At 51.7% G+C, this 27704-nt stretch overlaps 1 protein-coding gene across 3 annotated transcripts in view; it reads left to right on the top strand.

Annotated features, from left to right (window-relative positions):
* The window catches only part of IQSEC2 (IQ motif and Sec7 domain ArfGEF 2), a 559465-nt gene that overhangs the window by 276817 nt on the left and 254944 nt on the right, over positions 1–27704 (top strand). For all 3 annotated transcript variants that reach the window (XM_085629906.1, XM_085629904.1, XM_085629905.1), the window contains exons 6-7: positions 17801–17923; positions 24738–24904. In XM_085629906.1, coding sequence (XP_085486032.1) covers positions 17801–17923; positions 24738–24904 — 290 coding nt within the window. The remainder of the gene's footprint in view (positions 1–17800; positions 17924–24737; positions 24905–27704) is intronic.

Here is a 27704-nt window from a genome sequence, read left to right as displayed (position 1 = left end):
TGGGCCTGTGCAGCCCCTCTCACTCTCAGCAGCCTGCATGCACTGCAGGGCCTGTCAATCCCCTCTCACTCTCAGCAGCCTGCATGCACTGCAGGGCCTGTGCAAGCCCTCTCACTCTCAGCAGCCTGCATGCACTGCAGGATCTGTGCAGCGCAGCCCTTCTCACTCTCAGCAGCCTGCATGCACTTCAGGGCCTGTGCAGCACCTCTCACTCTTAGCAGTCTGCATGCACAGCAGGTCCTGCACAGCCCCTCTCACTCTCAGCATCCTTGATGCAGTGCAGGGCCTGTGCACCCCTCTCATTCTCAGCATCCTTGATGCACTGCAGGACCTGTGCAGCCCCTCTCACTCTCAGCAGCTTGTATGCACTGCTGGGCCTGTGCAGCCCCTCTCACTCTCAGCAGCCTGCATGCACCGCAGGGCCTGCACAGCTCCTCTCACTCTCAGCAACCTTGCTACATTGCAGGTCCTGCACAGCTCCTCACACTCTCAGCAGCCTGTATTCACTGCAGGTCCCGAACAGCTCCTCTCACTCTCAGCAGCCTGCATGCACTGCAGGGCCTGCACAGCTCCTCTGGCTATGTCCAGCCTGCATGCACTGCAGGGCCTGCACAGCCCCTCTCACTCTCAGCAGCCTGCATGCACTGCAGGGCCTGTGCAGCCCCTCTCACTCTCAGCAGTCTTGATACATTTCAGGTCATGCCCAGGTCCTCTCACTCTCAGCAGCCTGGATGCACTGCTGGGCCTGCACAGCCCCTCTCACTCTCAGCAGCCTGCATGCACTGCAGGTTCTGTGCAGTGCAGCCCTTCTCACTCTCAGAAGCCTGCATGCACTGCAGGGTCTGCACAGCTCTTCTCACTCTCAGCAGCCTGCATGCGCTGCAGGGTCTGTGCAGCGCAGCCCTTCTCACTCTCAGCAGCCTGCATGCACTGCAGGGCCTGTGCAACACCTCTCACTCTTAGCAGTCTGCATGCACAGCAGGTCCTGCACAGCCCCTCTCTCTCTCAGCATCCTTGATGCAGTGCAGGGCCTGTGCACCCCTCTCATTCTCAGCATCCTTGATGCACTGCAGGGCCTGTGCAGCCCCTCTCACTCTCAGCAGCCTGCATGCACTGTAGGGCCTGTGCAGCGCAGGCCCTCTCACTCTCAACAGCCTGCATGCATTGCAGGGCCTGTGCAGCCCCTCTCACTCTCAACAGACTTGATACATTGCAGGTCCTGCACAGCCCCTCTCACTCTCAGCAGCCTGTATGCACTGCTGTGCCTGTGCAGCCCCTCTCACCCTCAGCAGCCTGGATACACTGCTGGACCTGTGCAGCACCTCTCACTCTCAGTAGCCTGCATGCACTGCAGATCCTGCACAGCCCCTCCCTCTCAGCAGCCTGTATGCATTGCAGGGCCTTTGCAGCCCCTCTCACTCTAAGCAGCCTGCATTTACTGCTGGTCCTGCACAGCCCCTCTCACTCTCAGCAACCTGCATGCACTGCAGGTTCTGCACAGCTCCTCACACTCGCAGCAGCCTGCATTCAGTGCAGGTCCTGCCCATCTCCTCACACTCTCAGCAGCCTGCATACACTGCAGGGCCTGTGCAGCTCCTCACACTCTCAGCAGCCTGGATGCACTGCAGGTCCTGCACAGCCCCTCTCACTCTCAGCAGCATGCATGCACTGCTGGGCCTGGTCAGCTCCTAGCAGCCTTGATGCACTGCAGGGCCTGTGCCACTCCTAGCAGCCTTGATGCACTGCAGGGCCTTTGGAGCTCCTAGCAGCCGTGATGCATTGCAGGGCCTGTGCAGCTCCTAGCAGCCTTTATGAATTGCAGGGCCTGCACAGCCCCTCTCATTCTCAGCAGCCTGCATGCTCTGCAGGGCATGCGCAGCCCCTCTCACTCTCAGCAGCCTGCATGCTCTGCAGGCCCTGCACAGCTCCTCACACTCTCAGCAGCCTGCTTGCACTGCAGGTCCTGCACAGCTCCTCTCACTCTAAGCAGCCTGGGTGCACCTCTGGGTCTGTGCAGCCCCTCTCACTCTCAGCAGCTTGCATGCATTGCAGGGCCTGGGCAGCCCCTCTCACTCTCAGCAGCCTGCATGCATTGCAGGGCCTGTGCAGCCCCACTCGTTCTCAGCAGCCTGCATGCTTTGCTGGGCCTGGGCAGCCCTACTCACTCTCAGCAGCCTGGATGCACTGCTGGGCCTGTGCAGCCTCTCTCACTCTCAGCAGCTTGCATGCACTGCAGGGCCTGCGCAGCCCCTCTCACTCTCAGCAGCATGTACGCACTACAGGACCTGTGCAGCCCATCTCACTCTGAGCAGCCTGGATGCACTGCTGGGCCTGTGCAGCCCCTCTTACTCTCAGCAGCCAGGATGCACTGCTGGACCTGTGCAGCCCCTCTCACTCTCCGCATCCTGGATGCACTGCTGGGCCTGTGCAGCCCCTCTCACTCTCAGCAGCCAGGATGCACTGCTGGACCTGTGCAGCCCCTCTCACTCTCAGCATCCTGGATGCACTGCTGGGCCTGTGCAGCCCCTCTCACTCTCAGCAGCCTGCATGCACTGCAGGGCCTGCGCAGCCCCTTTCACCCTCAGCAGCATGTACGCACTGCAGGGCCTGCGCAGCCCCTCTCACTCTCAGCAGCATGTACACACTGGAGGGCCTGTGCAGCCCATCTCACTCTCAGCAGCCTGGATGCACTGCTGGGCCTGCGCAGCACCTCTCACTCTCAGCAGTGTTGGTGCACCACAAGACCTGTGCATCTTCTCTCACCAGCGCCCTCAGCAGCAGTTATCTCCAGCCCAGGACACTGGTGTCTGTGGAAAGTGCCGTCTCCTTCAGATAGCCTAGTGACAGCAGACAGCTTACCATTAGCCCTAACACTAGTCATGTGACTGTCAACAGCTTCTTTTCTGTGGGTCTCTGCTGCGACCTGCTGCTTTTCACGCAATATAACGTGTTTCCTACCCCCACTAAACCGACAATTACTGCCATCTGTTCTTGCTCTTGAGCTATAGCAGTCACTTCAGTGTCAAACAGATTCTCGGCTCTTTATCTGTAGCACTCATTGACTTTATTTTTGTGGGGCATTTTAAGTGTCCACCAGAACTACACCAGTCACTATCATTTTTAATCTCCTTTTACCTGCAGCTGTATCATGGAAACTGCAGTGCCCATGATAGCCCACACTGTTTTATCCCCTCGTGGTGGTGCCCCAGACATTGAATGGGAGGATTGGATTCGATCTTCGAGATTTATTTGCAAGTAATTAATGGTATCAACTTTTTATCTAGCCTTTTGAAAGCCTAACTACTGAGTCTCTGAGGGCGAGTAGACCAACACGTCTTCAAATGTTTACCCTTGGTCTTGAATGTATATATTGCGTGCCCATTCTGGATATGTATAAGGAGACAAAAATGAGGTTAGAAGTCAGATTTGCCAAATCAATTAATGTCAGAATGACCAGGCATACGTTTTACAGCTCACCATAGAGCCATGATGAAAAAGTTGATGAGTGTAGGAGAGTAGGATCTGCACTTATGTTGCCCCCACTCTGATGTTAACACTGGTTTCTGGCTATAGTCTGGCTGGGTCCCTGCTAATCAGGGCCCCAGTCTCACTGATCTCTCTAAACGACTCAGTGTGCATATTAGATGCACTAGTGATTGGATACTGTGGTACCTTATGAGCCCCTAGTATATGGTACCTTAGTTGCCAAGGGCATAGGTACTTCACAGGCCTACCAGGGGCTGAAGCATGTATTGTGCCACCCCTGGGAAGCAGACTAAATCTGACAACACAGGCCTGCTACTGCATCCTGGGTGAGGTAGTGTTAGCACTCCTCACTGAGGTATAGGTTCCCTATATCTCACCTTACACAAACATATAAACCTATCAGTCACCCCTAAGGCAGGCCCTTATCAATCCTGAGGGCAGGGTGCTTGGTTTCCATGTGAGGGGGTGCCTCTGCATGAGCAGGGCCCCTCTGCAGCTGGCAGAGTCTATTCTCTGTGGCTGTTTGAGGATGCAGATAAACCATATACTCTTAAGTGCATTATAACCTAGCGGTAAATGCTAACTTTGGGATGGCTACATCAAAACATGTCGTGTTTGATGTCAACCGCCTTGAAATCATACCCCCACACCAGTAACTGGTGTGGGAGTATGATCCCACCCTTCTAGAGGGATAGACATGTACCTACTGTGGAAACACGGTAGAATCCTGAAAGAGCCCTGGCATTACAAAATGGATGCCACCAGCACAGACACTGGGCTGCCATCCTGCTGCTGCCCGAAACTCGCAGTGGAGGAGGCCCAACAATAGGCATCCTGTCACAGGGAGGTGTAACAACCTTCCAGACAGGATTTAGTGTATTGGTGCTGGGTGGGTGCACTCCTAGAGTGCTTTGAAGTCCTGCACTGGGGGAGCAGTAGGCTCCTCTGTGCATATGCCAGCTCAAACCGGTTCAGGGGCTACCAGCCCCTGCTCTGGCGCGAAACTGGACAAAGGGAAGTGGGTGTAACCAGCCACTCCCCTGACCCTCCCATAGGAGTGGCCATAGAGCTAGTCCCTCCCTTTCCTTTAGTATAAGATAGGGAAACCTTGCCATTGCAAACTAGATATCCCTGGACGACGCAAGAAGAAGAATCCTGGACCTTTGACGTTCCACTACCTTTTGAAGACTGAAGAATCTCCCTTGGAGTCAAGGAGTGACTCCCCTGCTTGGCAGGCACCAAAACTTTGCATTAACGGTCGCAAACTTTCCCGCTCCCGCCGGAGTCCGAAGTTCCTGCAGCCCTGGAAGTGGATTTCCTGACTTCTCGACGGCCATTGTGAGTCTCCAGCAAAACTGAGGCGAGTGGACCCCACGAGTGACGAGGAACAGCAATACCCGGGTACCGTGCACTATTGTTGAGTGCAACCCCTTCACGAACTTGTGCATTGGACCACGTGTGGTCCAAGCCTCCAGCAGGATTTCCACCAAGAATTAGTGGCCTACCTCATCCCGAGTGACCGTGGGCTCCTGTGAAGTGAATCCTCCCAAGGCGTCTTCGCGATCCCTTGCTGGTTGGCTTGTGGGTCCCCTGAAGACTTTTTCATCGAACCAAAGGGCTCCCCTGGTTGCTCCAGGCCTGCCCTGACGTACCTTTGCTGGGTGAGTCCCTCAGACCTTGCTGGTCTGCACCGCTGACTTTCTTCACTTTCCACAAGACTTGCTGTTGCCAAGGCTTGTTGGCTCCAATCCAGTTGCCGACACCTTAGTAAGCTGCAGACTTCGTGGGACACTCCGAATCCAGCTCCTGGTCGTCGTTGACTCCTCCTGGACCTCGTGGCTGAAGAGTCAAGACACCCGTGATCACCTGAAAACACTCGACTTCTGTGGGCATCCAGCTTCCTCGCCCCGGGTCACTGGCAAGTGACTTTGAGCACTGTCTCCACTGCTTTCAGGTCTTTTTTCTTCAGAATCCAGCCTTGGATTCCACCGGACACTTCTCCTGCCTTCACAAGCAGCAAGTCTTCTTTGGCTCCCATTGAAAACGACGCCGCGACACGACACCAAAAGACACCTATGCACCCGGCTTCCCTGGGTGAGGTAACTCGAGTACTCCAGTGCTCCTGTGTGTGTTGGCTCTAGAACTACTTACCCTGTAAGTGACTTGCTTGTAGACTCTCCCGAAGTACCCTAATACTTTTAAATTCCAACCGCGACTTGCTCCATTGAAGTCTATTGGGATCCGCGGCTGTGTTCTCACACTGTATGCGTCTCCCGTGGGTCCTTTACTTACCTGCCTTGGGTGGATTAGTGAGGCCCCAGCGCTTCTGAAGACTTTAAGCCTTCTCCCTTCTCAAGTCGTTCTTCTTATACCTCTTTTTTAGTATATGGTCTGGTACGCCCCTAGGGCCCCAGCCATATAAGTGCTTAATTTGTTGTGAAACATTGATTTATGCATATGTTCCTGACTTCTAATCTCATAAAGAGATTAGTAGAGTGTGCCTAGAAATAAATACATATATATTTTATATATATATACCTGTGTGGTGTCCTTTCATTTGGTAATTCAAGAGATTATAAGGTAAAACAAGCTGCTTTACATTCCTCAGAGACTTAGCCTGAAGGCTACTCTCCACAGCTACCACTAGGATAGCTTTCTTTAAAAGGTTGTCTTAAACCTATCTACCATAGGAGTCGAATTGGACTGGTGCAAGGTGGCCACTTTAACTAGTGACCAGCATATGCCCGGCCAACTCCTCATAATGAGTCTGCTGCAAGGTTGTGTGAAGTTGCCATAAAATGCAAGTCAGGTCAAACGCCTTGTGAGCTAATGTTAGGGATCAGCTCATTGCCCACTGTGCCCTTAAGAAGATACAAGAGCAGCTCTGAGTGGCAAACGGCATGCTGAAGGAACCAATATCAGAAGCATAAATTGTTAAGGCATCTGAGAGGTGCAAGAAGGAAATGCAGTGTCTTGAGGGACGGAAGACATAATACATAGCTTTCCCCAAGGATAAACAAAGGAATTTGAATATTATGGGAAGGAAAGCAATCCCATAGAGTAAATGTAGTAGAGTAGAGAGAAGAGGAGGAAAGTGATATTCCAGCACTTCCATGAAAACATCAAAGACAGGTGTCACAGTTTTATCATGGATCAGACTCAGAGAACTGTTTAACCATTAGTAAAGAAGCAGAAGGTGTGGCAGAAAGGTCACTTGTCTGTGAAGGAAAGGGCAGAATGTAACGCTGTTGAGGCCAGTGGTGCTGAGTCCACACAGAGAGTGTGAAGTGTAGATGCTCCTGAGGATGATCAAGAGCAATTAATAGACCAAAGTCCCTGTTTGTTATCAGAGGGCATGAAGTGCCCTTATTATAGCCCCAAGCTCATTGCGTATAATTGTCCCCAATAGCTTATTTGATATTACTTACCCTGAAGTGTGAAAGACTTAAGCACTAAGAGGTACCAAGGATGCAGTATCAATTTCATTGAGTAGATGTGGGTAGATATCAAATTTCAAAATAGTCATGTTCAGGGGGAAAGTATGTGTGGCCAAGTCTGGGCCACACGTTTTGGGTTGGGTGCAGTAATATAACATACATATCATTATTGATGCACATGCACCTGATTAAGTGATGGTTATCAGTGGCACAAATATTGATGAAATGTTGTTTACTGTCGAGAGGCTCTTCCCGAATAAACAGGGTACTATCAAGGGGTACATGCACAAGATTATGATGAAGAAAGGTGCAATCCTGGTTGGGCATTAGGCAAGAACAGTACCACTGGTCATCAGGTAGAAGATAAATTCTGTGCGCAAACTGATGGTTTTAGATGGTGTTATCAAACCTGTGTAAGCCTCTGAAAGGCTCTCTCCTTTTGTGATAACCAAAAAGGCGAATGGTGGTCTGAGATTTTGTGTAGACCTGTGGCATCCAATCAGAATATCGTCAAGGATTGCTTTCCCCTTTCCTATATTAACAAAATTGTGTTATTACAGAAAGGTGGTAAGTATGTCTTGAAGGTGGATTTGAGAAGTGCTTACCAACAAAATCATCTGCATCCTGATGCCAAACTGTTTACTGCATTTATAACCCCTGAAGGTGTCTTCCATTTTACTCTTCTTCTCTTTGGCTTAGCATCAACCTATAGTGCCTTTCAGCGGATGATGTCTCAAGTGCTGAAAGATCCAGAAAATATGATCTTTTTCCAAGATGATATCATAGTGTTTAATAAACCTAATATGGCATTAAAAAGAGGTCTTTGGGAAAGCTATCCAGCACAGGAATGACACTGCAGAAAGAAAAGTGTACGCTCTTGTGGAGGAGGTAGAGTACTTAGTTTTCTATCGCTACTGTACGGTCTGGCCAAAGGCAGATCTAGTCAGTTTAATTGAGAATGCCATTTCATCTTCTGATAAGGATCAGCTCTGGTCCTTCATGGGTCTAATCAGGTACTATTCTTAGTTTGGGGAGGATTTTGCTGGGACAACCGGATTTGCAGATTTTATTGAGGGAAAGAGGGTCTTCTCCTGGTCACTACACAGCAGAAATCTTTTGAGGCCATTAAGAGGACATAGCAGAGGTGAATGTCTTGTTCCTTCTTTATGTTAACAAGAAAATGGTTATTGCAGTTGATGCCACTGTGCCAGGTACTTGAGTGTTACTTTCCCAACTGCCTGTCAGCAAAGGGAACTATCACTTTTGCCACTTGCTCTCTAATTGAAACTGAAAGCAATTATTCAGTTATCAAAAAGGAGGCAATGGAGTGGGGTACTGAGCATTTCAGTCAGTCAAATAATCTGTAATTCGGTCATAGACCCTAAAAGATACATACTTACAGACTATATCATTACTAGTATTTACAACACTTAAAAATAGGAACACAGAACAGTTGTCATTCAATGTATAAAAATTGTTAAAAGTTTTAAGAAATATAAAAACATTTAGGAAGGACACAGGTTTGCAATTCTTTTTTTTTTTTTGAAAACCTTTATTTCGAAATTCAGGACACAGCTATTCAGCCGACAGCCCGAAGGTTCGGCAGCATTGCAAGTTAGATACAGTGATGTGTCCCCAATACAGTTCAAAGAGTAATGCAAAGGTCCAATTTTAAATAAACACAGAAAAAACACACAACAAACCCCAGCAAGGCAGAACATTGAAAGCCCATGGCGAAAGCCCCCAGGGGAGGCCGGACCCCACTCATCTACTAAGTATAAGACTGTGTGCGGAGGAAGAAGGGGAACAGCAGAGGCCCAGAACGGTTACTAAAACCAAACTGTGCTGGAAAGTAGGTCAGGGGGAAAGCTGTTCCTCGGGAGGTTCCAGTTCCGGGGCAAGACATATTCCCCCCCTGTATTGGTTCCACCGCCCCCAGATGGCATGCCACTTCCGGGGGCGACCTCTAGAGCAGTAGACCGTCTTCTCCCTAAACATGCTCCAATCCATGTTCTCCTTCCACGCGGTCAGTGTAGGGGGTCCCGAGGAGCCCCATAATCGCGCGATATCCCTTTTAGCTACCATGTTACCCAGAGTCACCCATTGGGTCTGCGCCTCATCGAGGTCAGTGGGCCCCCAGACGTTCAGGAGGCAGCACCGCGCCTCCGGCTGTACCACAATGCCCGTCACCTCCCCCATAACTGCATGGACTCTCCTCCAGAACTCCACAATGACACCACATTCCCAAATGATGTGCAGGAAAGTACCCACCATACCACATCCCCTTCTGCACAGGCCGTCCTCCGAGAATCCCATGTGGACCAGCCTTGGCCCCGTCACATACACCCGGTGCAGTATTTTAAGCTGCACCAGCCTCAGACGCGACGGGATCGCAACCTCCTTAGGCGAAGAAACCGCTGACTGCCAGTCCTCATTATCCAACTCAAGGCCATCCCTGGTCCACTGTTCTCTCAGCCCCAATAGCAAGTCTGCCCGGACGTTTATCAACTTCTTATATATGAGCGAAATCGTGCTCTCGGGCATATGACCATCAAGGACTCGGTCCTCAAGGGGAGAGGACTCCGGCACCTTCTCACCCTCCACGAGGACTGATCGGAGGGCGTGACGCAGCTGGATATACCTAAAATACTCTGAGGGCCCTAGCTCAAACTCAGTCTGCAACTCCTCGAAGGACTTCACCCTCCCCTTATGCAGCACATCTCCCACCTTGGATATACCTATCAGATCCCACTTATCAAAGCCCTTCGTATGCCAGAGTCTTCCCAATCTTTCCGATTCAAACAATGGGGTAGCGAGGGTTAGCCTATCCTTCCAGCCCAGCGAGTCGGTCGCCATCTTCCATACGCGCACCGCCACACCTGTGGGCCCCATGAGGGACGAGTCTAAGGACCGCGAATACAACGCCCTGTAGTAGTTGCCGCCGCGCAGCAGCCACCTATCCATGGCATACCCAGGGCTGAGGGCAGGGCCATAAAACCCATGGTTGATCGCGCTCAGCTGCGTGGCCCAATAGTACCGTCGGATGTCCGGGAGCGCAATGCCCCCATCGTACCATGGGAGCGTCAACTTTGAAATAGCTATTCGCGGCCGCCCATCCCACAGCAACGTCCGTTGGAGGCCTTCGACCTCCCGAAAGTATTTGGCCGGTACCCAGTCCAAGGTGTTCTGGAGGGCGTAGAGGAAGCGGGGAAGAGACATCATTTTGAACAGGGCCGCACGCCCAACAAGGGAGAGCGGCAGCCTCCGCCAACCTTCAACATCTCGCCTCAAGCGTGCCAAGGGGGGGAGCAGATTCCTCTCATAGCGCACAGCAGGATCCATGGATATAAAAATCCCCAAATACACGAAGCCCTGCTGGGCAACCTGTATCGAACATGTTCTAGGGATCGGTGGGACCTCGCCACTAAGAACGTACAAGTACGATTTGCCCCAATTAATCACAAGCCCCGAGTTCCTGCCGAACGATGCGAGTACGTCACAGACCACTATAAGTGACTTCTTAGGTGAGGCAAGATACAGCAGGATATCATCGGCATAAAGCGAAATACGGTCCTCGTGATCAGGCGACCACCGAAGGCCCGTATATCCGGGTGCCAACGTATCCACGCAGCCAACGGTTCGAGGGCGAGGGCGAACAACAGAGGCGACAGGGGGCAGCCCTGCCGAGTACCCCTACCAAGCTGAAACGGAGTAGATGCCCGACCATTCACCACAACATTCGCTAGTGGCCCCTCGTACAGCAACCGAACCCAACTCACAAACCCGCGACCGAAACCAAACTTGGCCAGCACGGCCCATAAATATGCCCACTCCACCGTGTCAAAGGCCATCGTGGCATCAAGAGATGCCACAACAGCCGATTCACGCAGCGTGCCCGCCCTGGCGATGACGCCATGTAGCCGCCTAAGGTTCAATGCTGTGTTTCGGTGCGGGATAAAGCCAGATTGATCCGGATGGACCAAATCGCCAAGTACCCTAATCAAACGGGTAGCCAGGAGTTTGGCCAGAATTTTCGGCTCAGCGTTGAGGAGTGAAATGGGCCGATAGGAGGCGCATCTATCTCGGGGTTTACCCTCTTTATGTATGACCACGATCGACGCCAGCCGCTGATCCAACGGAAGGATCCCATCCCCCCGCGCCTCCAAAAACATGGCGCGCAGGTGAGGGGCGACCCTATCCGGGAACAATTTGTACAGGTCGATCGGCAGTCCGTTCGGTCCAGAGGCCTTACCCGAGTTCAACGCGCGAATCGCCCCCGCCACCTCGTCAATCGTGATGTCACCATCCAAATCGTCCCTATCTATGTCAGAGAGGCAGGGCAACTCGATATCACGGAGGAGATCAGACGAGTCCTCGGGCGGCCTGTCCGACACAGAGGAATAAACCCTATGAAAATACTCCGCGAAACACTCCACAATCCCCTCAGGTTCCATGATCGCCTCTCCCCCCTCTCCAATCAACTCTGGCACCACTCTATTGACCCGTTCTTTCCTGTCCAACCACGCCAGGAGTTTCCCTGCCTTATCCCCAACGTCATAAAGGCGGCCCTGTTGTTCCCTGCTGAGGGTCTTGGCGGCGTTCGTCACCAGGTCCCTATACTCCGCCTGCTTCAGGCAAAGCTCATGCAATGAGGACTCTGTAACATCCTCCTCCATATTCCCCTCAAGGGCCGCAATCTCCTCCTCCACTTGCCGCACCTCGCAATCCCTCCGGTTTTTGGCAGCCACCACCAGGGAGAGGGCCTCCCCCCGAAGCACGGTCTTAAAAGCTTCCCACAGCGACACCGCCGAGTCCACGGTTCCCAGATTGTCCTTAAAGTAATTATCTACCTTCTTTACCAGGGCGCTGCGCATCTTGGGGTCTCGGAAATACCATGGGTTGATGGGGGCCACCCTCCCTCCTCCCTCCCGACCTAGATCCAGCCGGATCCACACTGGCGAGTGATCAGAGATACCACGTGCCATGTGCCTCGCCTCGGATATCAACGAGGCATGTGCGGCCAGAGTGAGCAGGTAGTCAATCCTGGAGAGGCTACCATGCGCCCCGGAGTGAAACGTGTATTGACTCTGTGTGGGGTGCCGGAGCCTCCAGCAGTCTATCAGACCAAACGTATCCAGGAAGTCTGGAAGCCATTTCTGAGCCCCCCCTGTGTCCCTGGGCGGGTATCTATCCAACAGTCCGGAACCCACAGCGTTGAAATCCCCTCCCACTACCAGCATTCCCCCCGGGAGAGTCAGCAAAGCCCTGCCCAGTTCAGCAAATGTGGAGGCCTGCAGGGCCGGCGGGACATAAACCGAAACCAAAACCAAAGTCCTTCCTTCCCACCTCCCTGCCACCGCCACAAACATCCCCCTATCGTCAACAATGGTGGAGTCCACCTCAAAAGGCAACGATGCTCTAACGAGGATGCCCACACCCCTGGACCCAGAAGAGAATCCCGAGTGTGCAATGAATTTATACCCCTTCCTATTCAGGGCATAGCACGTATTGCCTATGAGATGCGTCTCCTGCAGCAGGACAACGTCTGGCATTGAACGTTTCAGAAATTGCAAAACAATCCCCCTCTTGATGCGATCCCCCAAACCATTAACATTCCAGCTTATAACACTTAAGCCTCTACCCCCTATCCTCAAACGGAAAGAGGCCCACCCCACACCCGAGGCGCCACCATGGAACAGTCCTGAGGATAATCATCATGCCTTGCAGAAATAAACCCCCCAACAACAAACTCAAAATCCCCATACCTCCCCCCACCCTGCACCCCTGCTGCAGCTTAAAAAGCCCCCCCAACTTGCAGTGTGCCTGTCGCCCTACAAAAACAAAAATCTACAAAAAGTACCCTAAGGGAGGAAAAGAGCACCCCTCGTCCTCCCGCAACCCTCCACAGTTACTGCACTCTGTTCAAATCTTCAAGTATGGTCAAATCAAGTCAGGCCGGCTTTGAGATTTCAGCCCTGTCCATCCCGGCCACTGTCTCCATGCTCGGCTGTGTCGTCCCCGGTCCGTCGCCGGGGCAAAGCGTCCAGCCATTCGTCGGCCATAACAGGAGAGTCAAAAAAGAATGTCCGATCTTCATGCACCACCCGTAGTCTGGCGGGGAAAAGCATGGCATACTTCAGGTCCAGTTCCCGAAGTCTCCGCTTCACCCCCAGGAAGCTCTGTCTCTGTCTCTGTCTCTGCACCTGCTGGGTGAAGTCCGGATAAAAATTCACCGACGCATTCTGGAAGGGGACTGGGCCCGTCACCCTCGAAGCTTGCAGGATAGCGTCCCGATCTCGAAAATGAAAGAGCCGGGCGACAATCGGCCGCGGCGGGGCACCCGCCTTGGGCCGTCCGCCCGGCACCCTATGGGCCCTTTCCACCGCAAAAAACTTTCCAAGGCCCTTAGGCTTCAGATGATTGAGGACCAAATCTTCCACAAGCAGGTCCGTCGAAGCCTCATCCGAGGACTCCGGGACCCCGATGACGCGCACGTTGTTGCGCCTGGACCGGCTCTCGAAGTCCTCCAGCCGGCGGGCGGCGAGGTCACTCTCGGCCCTCAGCTTCCGGACCTCGTTCTGCAAATCCGCAACATCATCAGTGAGGCCCGTGGTCTTGTGGTCCAGGTCCTTAACGCGTTCGTTTGTCTTGTCCAGGTCCGAGCGGATCAAGTTGACATCCACCAGGATGGCATCCACCTTATGCGCCAGGGCCTCGAATTGCCTCCCCATCGAGGTCTGCATCCCATCAAGCGCGCCCATGACATCCTGCAGGGAGAGCTCCGGTGTCCCAGGCGAGTCCTCCTTCTGGGCATCCGGCGCCTGGCTCGATCCACTCGGCGATGTCTTCAGGAGGGCGTAGCGGTCCATACTGTTGACTTGGGAATACGTTCCCCGCCTGGTGGACTTAGTCTTCAGCCGATCCCCTTCTGCTTTGCCCGACATAATGGACTCCAGGCAGTCCAATGCAGTGAAGACCGTTCCCTCTCAGAGAGAGGAATAAGGAGTGAGCGGGTCCGCCTTGTGCTGCCAGAGTAGCCCGCCGAGCGTCCTTGGGGTTATAAAGCCACCCAGAGCTCTACAGTGTCCGGGCAGACAAAGGGAACGAAATCGAAAGTGAAAGAGCGAAGGCCTCCGTCCGACAGTTCACACCTCACCAGGCCGTTGTTGATCAACTAGAAGTCGGGCATTCTGCCAACTCTAGCCCCTGGCATCTCCGGGAGTTAGGCCGCAATCTTTCGCCAGTCATAAGTCCGGTTCCCGATGGGCGATCCGACCGCGGGTAGCATCAATCGCCTCCCTGACAACTCAGCAACACGGTGCCATGCATACCAGCAGGATTAGAGACAGGATAGTCGACGGAGGGCGCGAGGGTCTCGGGAGCTCTAAGCTCACGCGGCCATCTTGGTCAAGCGCTAGGCTCCTCCCCTCCAGGTTTGCAATTCTTGATTAGTTTCTGGGAGATAAATTTATATTAAAAAAAAAATTTAAAAATCCTTTTTTTCCCCCTCTTTCGTTTTTCCTTTTCCCTTATTTTTTTTATAAGAAGGATCTTCTCCTGCGCCACATAGCATCGATGAAACGCGAAACAGAGAATACAAGAGGAGTAGAAGTGTTACATTTAAGTATTCTGAGGGCCTCATTATGATGTCTAAACCCCAGGTTTCTGCAAAGTTGGACAAGCCACCGTTGCCATATGGATTTATACTTTGTTCAGAAGAAGAGAACATGGGACTCAGTCTCTTCCTTAGCCCCACAGGCAGGGCATTCTACTGTTTTGTTGGCTGACCATTTATAGGAGAAAACCCTAAGCGGGAGTGTGCCATATCTAAATTGCACGTAAAGTTTTCTCGCTGCACTGGGTAGAATCTCATCTAAGAACGGCTCCAGTCTATATTCGTCTTTTATATTAAAAAAGTGGAGGGTAAGTGAGCCCAAGCCGGAATTGCTGAGGGTATCCGTGATTCTATTCATGCGAAACAAATTGACCAAATCAGCACGCGACAGCTCAGCACAGGCTACTGCAGGATTGGACCAAAGACCTGATAAACCCAGTCTCATACTTTCTTTTTTTATAAAAGCAAACCAGGGCAATTTCTCAGTCCAAGGAAGGCCCAGTAACTCTTCAGTTTCAGCTCTAAAATGTGTCAGCTCAGGGGTAACCCAAAGTCTGCGCCAATAGGTTAGGGGCCGTAAAGCCACTTCTTCTTCTATGGGTCTAATACCCATTTCCATTCTAATCGGAATAAGAGGGGTACTGGATGGAAGGGCCAGCAGTGATCTTAAGAAAAGATTTTCAGTCTTACTGATACCTTCTACCGAGGAATGTCCCCACAATTCCGCCCCATATAAAATTGCTCCCCGAGCTTGTACTTTATATATTTCTATAATGGAAGCAACTGGCTTAGAGGTGGATTCCCTGTGGAGTTTTAAAATACCACCTGTGGTCTGCCCAAGTCTGAGTTTAGCCTTAGCCAGTTGTGGGCCCCAATCCATTCTATCGGTGAGGGTGATACCCAAATATTCAAATACAGTTACCCTGTCCAAAGCTATGCCATTCAGGGAGGGATTGGCACACCTGGTCTTTGGTGGATTACAGACCATAAACTTAGTCTTTTGTGTATTAATCTCCAACCCCCTTTTATAACAAAAATTGACAAAGCTGTTCAGGGCACGTTGGATTCCCATTGGCGATTTTGACAATAGGAGAGTATCGTCAGCAAACATTAATGCCACCACCTGATCGTTTTTTAGCTTTGGGGCATCGATATCTTTGACCCCCTTGAGGTGGACAATCAGTGCATTGACGAAAAGACAGAATAAGGTGGGTGCAAGGACACATCCCTGTCTTACTCCTCTATTGACTGGGAATTTAGATGTTAAGCCTCCCCATTTACCAATCCTCACTTGGGCAAAGTTATCCGAGTGAAGTCTCCTAATGATGTTAAGGAGATATGCAGGGATCCCCATATCCTCCAATACTGCCCATAGTATTTGACGGGGTACCAAGTCAAAGGCAGTTTTAAGGTCAACAAAAATTAAGTAGAGGCTGCCACCCTCTACTGTCACAGTTTTCCAGTACAAAAGTTGGAGCCTTAGCAACTGGTCGACCGTGAATGTCTTTTCCCTAAAACCAGCCTGATAGGGGCTCGGGATCAGTTGTTCCTCCATCCAGATCTGAAGCCAATCGAGAATGATACGTGCAAATAGTTTTTGACTTACATCGATCAGGCTGATCGGACGGTAATTAGCCGGGAGTAGTGGGGATCCTTTCTTGAACACTGGTATAATCTCAGCTCCCACCCAGGTATCAGCTAATTTAGAGCCCTGGAGTATAGCGTTGAACAATAAACAGAGATATGGAACCCATATCTCTGTTTGGTCCTTATAAAGATCACCAGGAATTTTGTCGAGGCCAGGCGCCTTACCTACTGGGAGCCTTTTTACAGCAAGTTCAACCTCCTTCAATGTTACTTTGATATCATATTTTTCATTATTAGTATGAACTAAGGGAGAATTATCGAGGAAGCAATTTAACGTCTCATCGATGTTCTGAGACAGTGGCTGTGCAGAGGGATCACAAAAGGGTTTGAGCATTTCAAAACATATATTTGGGACACAAAGATTATTTGGCATAATGACCGTAAACCTTTTCTAAGAATCTTGAAGTCACATGTTGTCTAGGTTTGCAGTCATGCTACAGATTTGTTCTCATTATGTTGGGTACGAATATAGCACGTTACAACGCATGCTTTTACAACGCAGTATTTTACAACGCGGTCGTTACAGCAACCGCGTTGTTACCACGCGTGTCATTACAATGCAAGTCGTTTCAACGACTTGCTCTAGGGGGCGCGCTGGACTTAGGAATAGTATTAATTACTATTCCTACTCCAGTTTGCGCAACAGCAGGGAAGGTGTTGGATTTAATATCCAACATATTCCCTGGTGTTGCACGCCCCCTAGAGTAAGTTGTTGAAACGACTTGCGTTGTAATAACTCGCGTGGTAACAATGCAGTTGTTGCAACGACCGCGTTGTAGAGTACTGCGTTGTAAAAGTTGTGCAGTACACGTTGTTTCTCGTTGGATACATCCCAGGGTGGCACAGTGGCTAGGCAGATTGTCTTTCTCGCTTGCCTGATTCAAATGTAGTACAAGAAAAAATTGAGAAAGGAGGTAGTTGGGAGCGTGTACACTGCTGTTGAAGGGTGAATGATACTCTTTGTTAAGAAGAGTGGGTTGCAGCCATTAGTAAGTATGATGTCTTGCAGGTGACTGGGGAAATGTTCCAGAAAAGGGCTAGCAGAAGGCATTGTGTTCCGGTTAGTGCAAGCTGTACTTTAAAGTTTAGGAGAAGCTGACAGAGAACTATGCATTTGTGTGATGTGGGGGAAGGGTTTGTGCTTTGTATTTCACTGTGATTCTTTGTTTTCTACATTCTTTTTTCTGCTAAGGAAAGGAGATGTGTTGTAGCTTTAAGATATGTCAGGATGTTAAGGTCTCTGTATTCAATGCTTTTCCCTGCACTAGTCTTTGGCTCTTGGTCAGTTGGAATCCAGCTGGCCACTTGGAGACACCACAGGTCTGTTGTCCAATAATGTCTCCTGCATGTCCTGGTGATGCCCACAATCTACAACACTCTACGGTCACCTTGGTGAGGTAATCAGGTGGATGTGGGGCTGTTTGGCCAAACTTCTCTCTTTCTTCCATTGATCTTTAGGTAGATCCTTGAGGATGTGGTCATACAACGTTTGTACTAACCTGTGCCATGATTTAGCTTCTTTGTGTAGCCTCGAATGTGACTCTGTGCCGTGAGAACATACTGGACGCTCGCGTGCGCTCAGGTATTTACTGCCCCCTCTTGTCTTCTCTTTCAGCTGCGTTGTGGATGAGATGGACTTTTCCAATATGGATCTGGACGATGCTCTGCGGAAGTTCCAGGCTCACATCCGGGTTCAGGGTGAGGCTCAGAAGGTGGAGCGACTCATTGAAGCTTTCAGGTGAGGGATGAAGCGGTCCCGAGGGGCACTATGGGGCATACATTACCCAGCCATCACTGACTGCCGCAGAACACCCAAAAAGGGCTACATAGGCCATAGTGTGTAGGCGACACTAGCAGAAACGTCCAAGGAGTTGTACGTCTTCAACTAGTCCAGGGAGGAGTCGTCCGTGAGAAACAGCTATTCTGGTGAACTGTGGAAAAAGGACCGCCCCCTTTAAAGAGACATCCAGTGAATTATGCCTCAAAACCCAAGCAGAAATCATCAAACAAATCACTTTCTGGAATACTTATTTTTGTGACTGTTAGAGACGCAAAGCTGGGTAAAGAGAACTGTTCTCTTCACTGGACCGCCTCTTTTCAAGGTGGGCTTCCATGTGGACGAAAAAATCATAGTGCTTGGACGATGAACTAATGAGTGAGTTATCACAAACTCAGGTGGGCCTTTGGGTCACCTTGGAGAGTGAACTTGGAGCCCTGTGAAAGAGCATGTCTGATACAATGTGCCTTTTAGCATGGAAAGCCCCTCCAGCTGTGCTAGGGGGGGCTCACTGCAGCCCCCAATGTTGGGATTCCCATTTCCAGGGCCCAGCTCGTATTTCCCTTCAGCACCGGCTGGTTTCAAATGGGTTTCGGACAAAGTATTGAGTGGAATGCATGAGTTGGTCTCCGCTGTTGGGACTTACGCAGGCTGCATTCACCGTCAGTGGTTTTATCTCAACAAACAAGGTAAATACTAACTGCAAATGTTTTAGGTGTGAATGCGATTCCTCAATTAGTATAAAAATATGGCCATTGAGGGCCACGGCTTAGCCTTATGCGCTCTTTAAAGGCGGTACATTAATCGCGCCCATTGAGGCCACGACTTAGCCTTCTGCGCTCTTTGAAGGTGGTCCATTAATCGTGGCCATTGAGGGCCACAGCTTAGCCGTATGCGCTCTTTGAAGGCGGTGCATTAATCGTGGCCATTGAGGGCCACGGCTTAGCCTTCTGCGCTCTTTGAAGGCGGTCCATTAATCGCGGCCATTGAGGGCCAAGGCTTAGCCTTCTGCGCTCTCTAAAGGCGGTCCATAAATCGCGCCCATTGAGGGCCACGGCTTAGCCTTCTGCACTCTTTAAAGGTGGTGCATTAATTGCAGCCATTGAGGGCCACGGCTTAGCCTTCCACGCTCTTTGAAGGCGGTCCATTAATCACGGCCATTGAGGGCGACGGCTTAGCCTTCTGCACTCTTTGAAGGCGGTCCATTAATCGTGGCCATTAAGGGCCACGGCTTAGCCTTCTGCGCTCTTAAGAGGTGGTCCATTAATCGCGGCCATTGAGGGCCATGGCTTAGCCTTTTGCGCTCTTTGAAGGCGGTGCATTAATCGCAGCAATTGAGGGCCACGGCTTAGCCTTCTGCGCTCTTTGAAGGCGGTCCATTAATCGCAGCCATTGAGGCCCACGGCTTGGCCTTCTGCGCTCTTTAAAGGCGGTCCATTAATCGTGGCCATGGTGGGCCACGGCCTTCTGCGCTCTTTAAAGGCGGTCCATTAATCGCACCCAATGAGGGCCACGGCTTAGCCTTCTGCGCTCTTTAAAGGCGGTCCATTAATCGCGGCCATTGAGGGCCATGGCTTAGCTTTCTGTGCTCTTTAAAGGTGGTCTATTAATCGTGCCCATTGAGGGCCACGGCTTAGCCTTCTGCGCTCTCTAAAGGCGGTCCATTAATCGCGGCCATTGTGGGCCACGGCTTAGCCTTCTGTGCTCTCTAAAGGCGGTCCATTAATCGCAGTCATTGAGGGCCACAGATTAACATTCTGAGATCTTTGAAGGTGGTCCATTTATCGCTTCCATTGAGGGCCGCGGCTTAGCCTTCTGCGCTCTTTGAAGGCGGTCCATTAATCGCGGCCATTGAGGTCCATGGCTTAGCCTTCTGCGCTCTTTGAAGGCGGTCCATTAATCGCAGCCATTGAGGGCCACAGCTTAGCCTTCTGTGATCTTTGAAGGCAGTGCATTAATCGCGGCCATTGAGGGCTACAGCTTAGCCTTCTGCGCTCTTTGAAAGCAGTCCATTAATCGCGGCTATTGAGGGCCATGGCTTAGCCTTCTGCGCTCTTTGAAGGCGGTCCATTAATCGCGCCCAATGAGGGCCCCGGCTTAGCCTTCTGCGCTCTTTAAAGGCGGTCCATTAATCGCGGCCATTGAGGGCCACGGCTTAGACTTCTGCGCTCTTTAAAGGCGGTCCATTAATCGTGGCCATTGAGGGCCACGGCTTAGCCTTCTGCGCTCTTTGAAGGCGGTGCATTAATCGTGGCCATTGAGGGCCACGGCTCAGCTTTCTGCGCTCTTTGAAGGCGGTGCATTAATCGCAGCCATTGAGAACCACGGCTTAGCCTTCTGCGATCTTTAAACACGTTCCATTAATCGCACCCAATGAGGGCCACAGCTTAGCCTTCTGCGCTCTTTAATGGCGGTCCATTAATTGCGGCCATTGAGGGTCACGGCTTAGCCTTCTGCACTCTTTAAAGGCGGCCATTGAGGGCCACGGCTTAGCCTTCTGCACTCTTTGAATGCGGTCCATTAATCGTGGCCATTGAGGGACATGGCTTAGCCTTGTGTGCTCTTTGAAGGCGGTCCATTAATTTTGGCTCGCTCTTTAAAGGCGGTCCATTAATCGCGGCCATTGAGGGCCACGGCTTAGCCTTCTGTGCTCTCTAAAGGCGGTCCATTAATCGCGCTCAATGAGGGCCACGGCTTAGCCTTCTGCGCTCTTTGAAGGTGGTCCATTAATCGTGGCCATTGAGGGCCACAGCTTAGCCTTCTGCGCTCTTTAAAGGCGGTCCATTAATCGCGCCCAATGAGGGCCACGGCTTAGCCTTCTGCGCTCTCTAAAGGCGGTCCATTAATCGTGGCCATTGACGGCCACGGCTTAGCCTTCTGTGCTCTCTAAAGGCGGTCCATTAATCGTGGCCATTGAGGGCCACGGCTTAGCCTTCTGCGCTCTCTAAAGGCGGTCCATTAATCGTGGCCATTGAGGGCCATGGCTTAGCCTTCTGCGCTCTGTAAAGGTGGTCCATTAATTGCGGCCATTGAAGGACACGGCTTAGCCTTCTGAACTCTCTAAAGGCGGTGCAATAATCGCTAGAACTTGGTGGGCGCATCATGGTATTTGTAGTCTTCCCGCATATGTTTGGAGAAAGTCAGTAATGAGCCGCAAAACAGTTCTCCAAAAAACGTTCTATGCCAGTTTCCGGGGTCTCCTTTCTTGGTTTTGACCGCAGCATTCTCCATTCAAGTCACCCCTAAATGGGTCTTCTTCCCACGAAAGCATTGATCCGGGGTTTGGTGTATGTGGACGCAGGCAGTGGTTGAAGTGTGTTATTTGTTTCCATAATCAAGTCCTCGGGCCGCTGAACTTCTGTGTGTCCTTGAACATCAATGGCCGCCATCGCTGTGCCAATCAATATCAACTGGTGCCATGGCTGTGCCAATCAATATCAACGGGTGCCATGGCTGTGCCAATCAATATCAACTGGTGCTATGGCTGTGCCAATCAATATCAACGGGTGCCATGGCTGTGCCAATCAATATCAACGGGTGCCATGGCTGTGCCACGCCGCTTCTTATCTTCGTCTACACAGGTGAGCCAGATCCCCTCGTCCTTCCCGGTTCTTCTGCTGCTCTTCATTCAGGACAGGCTGAGATCTTCTCTCTTCTCCCATCTTCCAGGTCTTTTGGTGCGGATGGGATATACTCGGCCAGACAGGAGCGTTCTGTACCCTGGACCATAGATGTTGCTGATAACATACTACATGTCAGTTGGTCCTGCAGCATTTACTCGCCTGCCACACAAGTGGGCGGTACGTTTTCACTTACCACAATCAAAACCGGGGGATCTCGGGGTGTGTCTGGGGCAATGAGGGCTCTTGTGGGGTTAAGTGGGCAAATGTCCTCCTAATCCAGACTCTTTTGGGTCCCGACCAGGTGTGTGAGGTGGTGATGTACCTACAGGTCAGCATCTTGGGGCTCTGTGAAGAGCCGGCCTCGATGGAGGGCTTCTTCAATGGTGGTTGAGTCCACGTGTGTGTGTCCTGGACGTAGGGAGTCGTTCATAGCACTGGCAGCGATGCAGAATCACCCGCCAGGTGTCTTTTTTCCTGGTTCCTCAGCGTGAAAGAAGAACATCTGCGTCTTTCCTTGGGGGCCAATGTCAACGGGGAGCTTCAGGGGCCACGTCGGATCTGTGTCGCTTCGCTGCCTTGTCTTCCAGACAGGTTAATGCCCTGATAGGCGGTTCTATTGCCTATACTTGTTTGTGGGCCCCGCAGCACTCAGGTCCCTCTCTCGAGCATTGTAAGGAAAGGGGCCAGACCCTCCTCTGGCGGCCCCTTCGCATTAGAGGAGGGAACATTAGAACAACCCTTGCATTGCCAATGGCATCAGACGGCCACAGAGGGCTGTCCTTGTGCTTGTTGATAGGGGATGCCTGCTCTGTTTGTAATGCCAGAAGCCAAGCGGCTGCTCCCTGAAGGGCTATTAACTGGACCCATACCACTGAGAAAGAGGTGCCCGCCCAGCGCGAGAGGAGGCTCATTCAACGCCCTCACATACATCACCAAACCTGTTCACAGAGCCTGCTTTGTGTGGTTTGCAAACCATTGACAGTCCACGAGTTTAAGAAAAGGTTGAAAGTCTTTCTTCCATGTCCCAGTGTCTAATGATTGAGTGGTCTGTCTTCCATTTGCTTGGAGTTTCACAAGTCCAGCGAAATATGGGCACCCCAAGAACATTATACCCGAAAGTGTGGCTTCTCTCACACTTTAATGATAAAGATGTTTGTTTGTGTTATTTTACAACATGCTGTCCATCTGAGAGGAGGGGAAAGTGTCGTGTCCGCCTCCGAGGCACCTTGAGCGCTATTTGTGCTCTGTCCATGTTCACTTTCATGTTTCCCACTCGCCTTTCTGCGGTAACTGCTCCCCGGCCCGGCTTCGGCCCGTGTCCTTCTCACCGAGCCTCCCCTCCTTCCTTACAGCCTGTGTGCGTGTGTCCTGTGTGTGTGTCTCCGTGTGTGTTTGTCTCGGTGTGTGTGTGTGTGTGTGTTTGTGTGTGTGTGTCCCAGCCTAGGGCCCGTGTCCTTCTCACCGAGCCTCTCCTCTCCTTCCTTACAGCCTGTGTGTGTGTATGTGTGTGTCCTGTGTGTGTTTCCTGTGTGTGTGTCTGTGTGTCCCAGCCTAGGGCTCGTGTCCTTCTCACCGAGCCTCCCCCTCTCCTTCCTTACAGCCTGTGTGCGTGTATGTGTGTGTCCTGTGTGTGTGTCTGTGTGTTTGTGTGTGTGTGTCCCAGCCTAGGGTCCGTGTCTTTCTCACCGAGCCTCCCCTCTCCTTCCTTACAGCCTGTGTGTGTGTATGTGTGTGTCCTGTGTGTGTGTCAGTGTGTTTGTGTGTCAGTGTGTTAGTGTGTGTGTATCCCAGCCTAGGGTCCGTGTCCTTCTCACCGAGCCTCCCCTCTCCTTCCTTACAGCCTGTGTGCGTGTATGTGTGTGTCCTGTGTGTGTGTCTGTGTGTTTGTGTGTGTGTGTCCCAGCCTAGGGTCTGTGTCTTTCTCACCGAGCCTCCCCTCTCCTTCCTTACAGCCTGTGGGTGTGTATGTGTGTGTCCTGTGTGTGTGTCAGTGTGTTTGTGTGTCAGTGTGTTTGTGTGTGTGTGTCCCGGCCTAGGGCCCGTGTCTTTCTCACCGAGACTCCTGTCTCCTTCCATACAGCCTGTGTGCGTGTATGTGTGTCCTGTGTGTGTGTGTCCTGTGTCCTGTGTGTGTGTCAGTGTGTTTGTATGTGTGTGTCCTGTGTGTGTGTGTCCTGTGTGTGTGTCTGTGTGTTTGTGTGTGTGTGTGTGTCCCAGCCTACGGTCCGTGTCTTTCTCACCGAGCCTCCCCTCTCCTTCCTTACAACCTATGTGCGTGTATGTGTGTGTCCTGTGTGTGTGTCTGTGTGTTTGTGTGTGTGTGTGTGTCCCAGCCTAGGGCCCGTGCCCTTCTCACCGAGCCTCCCCTCTCCTTCCTTACAGCCTGTGTGCGTGTATGTGTGTGTCCTGTGTGTGTTTCCTGTGTGTGTGTCTGTGTGTCCCAGCCTAGGGCTCGTGTCCTTCTCACCGAGCCTCCCCTCTCCTTCCTTACAGCCTGTGTGCGTGTATGTGTGTGTCCTGTGTATGTGTCCTGTGTGTGTGTCTGTGTGTTTGCGTGTGTGTATCCCAGCCTAGGGTCCGTGTCTTTCTCACCGAGCCTCCCCTCTCCTTCCTTACAGCCTGTGTGTGTGTATGTGTGTGTCCTGTGTGTGTGTCAGTGTGTTTGTGTGTGTGTGTCCCAGCCTAGGGCCCGTGTCCTTCTCACCGAGCCTCCCCTCTCATTCCTTACAGCCTGTGTGCGCGTATGTGTGTCCTGTGTGTGTGTGTCCTGTGTGTGTGTGTCCTGTGTGTGTGTCAGTGTGTTTGTATGTGTGTGTCCCAGCCTAGGGCTCGTGTCCTTCTCACCGAGCCTCCCCTCTCCTTCCTTACAGCCTGTGTGTCCTGTGTGTGTGTCCTGTGTGTGTGTGTTTGTGTGTGTGTGTCCCAGCCTAGGGCCCGTGTCCTTCTCACCGAGCCTCCCCTCTCCTTCCTTACAGCCTGTGTGCGTGTATGTGTGTCCTGTGTGTGTGTGTCCTGTGTGTGTGTCAGTGTGTTTGTATGTGTGTGTCCTGTGTGTGTGTGTCCTGTGTGTGTGTCTGTGTGTTTGTGTGTGTGTGTCCCCCAGCCCTGGGGCCGTGTCTTTCTCACCGAGCCTCCCCTCTCCTTCCTTACAGCCAGAGGTACTGTGTGTGCAACCCCGCCTTGGTCCGGCAGTTCCGTAATCCCGACACCATCTTCATCCTGGCCTTCGCCATCATCCTGCTGAACACGGACATGTACAGCCCCAGCGTGAAAGCGGAGCGCAAGATGAAACTGGACGACTTCATCAAGAACCTGCGAGGTGAGAGCACGGAACCCTGGACAGACACACAACGGGCCCGGAGCCTGGAGCACACACCTCAAACACCACCACACACTGAATGTGAGAAGGTGGCCTGATATATGCTGTCCACTAGTTCTAGTGGGCATCTTGTATCAGTCCAAACAACCCCTTATGGTGATAGGTTAAAGACAACCTTTATTGAAAGCTATCCTAGTGGTAGCTATGGAGAGCAGCCTTCAGGCTAAGTCTTGAAGGAATGTAAAGCAGCTTGTTTTACCAGTCTATAATCTCTTGAATGACCAAATGAAAAGACAACCACAACAGGTATATATTTAAAATATATGTATTTAGGTTAACACACACCCCTCTAGTCTCTTTATGAGACTGGAGTTCGAAGTACTTTGTTTACAAGTTAGCAATTATCAGTAATAGCACAAATACACGTTTGGGCCCTTGGGGCGTACCAAACCATATACCAAAAAGTGGTATAAGAACCACGACTGGAATAGACACAAGGCCTAGAGCCTGTAGAATCGCTGGGACCCCAAGGAACCACCCAAGGTAGTGACACAGGGGACCCACGGGGGCCGTGTGCAGTGTGTGAACACATCCGTGGGTTCCCGTTAGCTTCTATGGGCAATGTCGCGGTTGGAAATTTAAAGATTAGGGACACTTCTAATCGAGTCTGGACCAAACCCTTTTGGACTTAAGAAGTTATAGGGCTAGCACCCACGGGAGCACCGGAGTACTCGAGTTACCTCACCCAGGGAAGCCGGGTGCATAGGTGTCTTTTGGTGTCGGGTCGCGTCATCGATTCCAATGGAAGCCTGCAAAGAACTGCTGCTGCCGAGAAGAGGAGAAGTGTCCGGAGAGATCCAAGCCTGGATCTAGGATGGAAGGAACCTGAAAGCAGAGGGGACAGAGTCTGGGTCACTTGCCAGTGACCTAGGGCAGGATGGACCAATGCCCACAGATGTTGGGTGCTTCAGGTGAGTTGATGGGTGTCTGGACTCTTCAGCCACGAGGTCCAGGAGGCGTCGACGAAGTCCACGAGCTGGATTCGAGCTGTCCCACGAAGTCTGTCGAGTGCTGCGGCGTCGGTGACCAGATTGGACCCAACAAGCCTTGGCAACCGCAAGTCACAGGAATTCAGAGAAAGGACTGTGGTGCAGACCAGCAAGGTCTGAGGGACTCACCCAGTGAGGGTAAGTCAGGGCACGTCTGGAGCAACCAGGAAAGCCCAAGTAGAAGAGGAAAGATGAGTTGCCTTCGTGGGGTCCTACTAGCCAACGGGCTAGCAATCGCGAAGGAGCCTCGAGCAGTAGCAGGAGGCCAGACCTGTGTCTGTGGCAGAGGCATCCATTTTGTGATGCTAGGGCTGTAGAAAGTCCTTACCGGGTTAGACCAGTGTGAACATGTCTCTCCCTCTAGAAGGGTGGAATGCTACCCCCGCCGCCAGAACTGGTGGGGGTGGGGGGGTAGTATTCCAAGATGTTTGACACCAAACACGACATGTTTTGATGCAGCCATTCCAAAGTTAGCATTCACCGCGAGGTTATAATGCACTTAAGAGTATATGGTATGGCTGTATCACAGAACAGCCATAAGGAAGTATTTCCGAAAGCTGCAGAGGGGCTCAGCTCATGCTTGGGCACCCTCTCACATAAAACCAAGCACTCTGCCTTCAGGATTGTCAAGGCCAGCCATAGGAGTGGCTTATAGGTTTATATGTGTCTGTATATATATATGTGGATATAGGTAGCCTATACCACTGTAAGGGATGAAAGCACACCCTTACCCAGGCTGCAGTAGCAGATCTGTGGTGCCATTTTGGAGTGCTTCCCAGGGGTGGCGTAATACATGCTTCAGCCCCTGGTAGGTCTCTGAGGTACCTATGCCCTAGGTACATAGTATACCATATACTAGGGGCTTATAAGGCACTCCAGAATCCAATTAGATATGTACCTAATGTACATGCAAACCATTTTAGAGAGGAAGCAGCTAGGCTGTGGGCCTGATTAGCAGGGCCACAGCCAGACTAAGGTCGAAAAACAGTGAAACACCAGCAAAAAGTGGGGGTACCCATGTGAAGCAGATCCTACTCTCCTACACTGAACCCTGCCCGAACCTGAGACAGACACATAACGAACCCGGACCCTAGAGCACAGAGCTCAAACACCACCACACGTACTGAACCCTGCCCGAACCTGAGACAGACACACAACGGGGCCTGGACCCTAGAGCACACACCTCAAACATCACTCTACATACTGAACCCTGGACCGAACCTGAGACAGACACACAATGGGGCCCGGACCCTAGAGCACCCACCTCAAACATCACTCCCCATACTGAACCCTGCCCGAACCAGAGACAGACACACAGCAGGCCCGGACCCTAGAGCACACATCTCAACATCTCTCCACATACTGAACCACGCCCCGAACCTGAGACAGACACACAACGGGGCCCGGACCCTGGAGCACCCACCTCAAACACCACCACACATACTGAACCCTGCCCCGAACCCGAGACAGACACACAACGGGCCTGGACCCTGGAGCACACACCTCAACATCACTGCACATACTGAACCCTGCCTGAACCTGACACAGACACACAACGGGCCCGGACCCTGAAGACCACTGACCCAGACCCACTGCCATTCTGCGATCTGACTCTATCCCACTTCACATTCTGAGCTAAGTCAAGACCGGTTATACCTCCGTCCCGGCTGTATATGAGAGCTGAGAATTCATGAAGTGCAAAAGGTTCAGATCAGAGACCCTCCGATAAAGCCAATATGGGCAATTCTGAC

This window comes from Triturus cristatus, chromosome 10 (genome assembly GCF_964204655.1).
Source record: "Triturus cristatus chromosome 10, aTriCri1.1, whole genome shotgun sequence".
In the NCBI taxonomy this organism is placed as follows: domain Eukaryota; kingdom Metazoa; phylum Chordata; class Amphibia; order Caudata; family Salamandridae; genus Triturus; species Triturus cristatus.
This window is presented reverse-complemented; position numbering and strand designations above follow the sequence as displayed.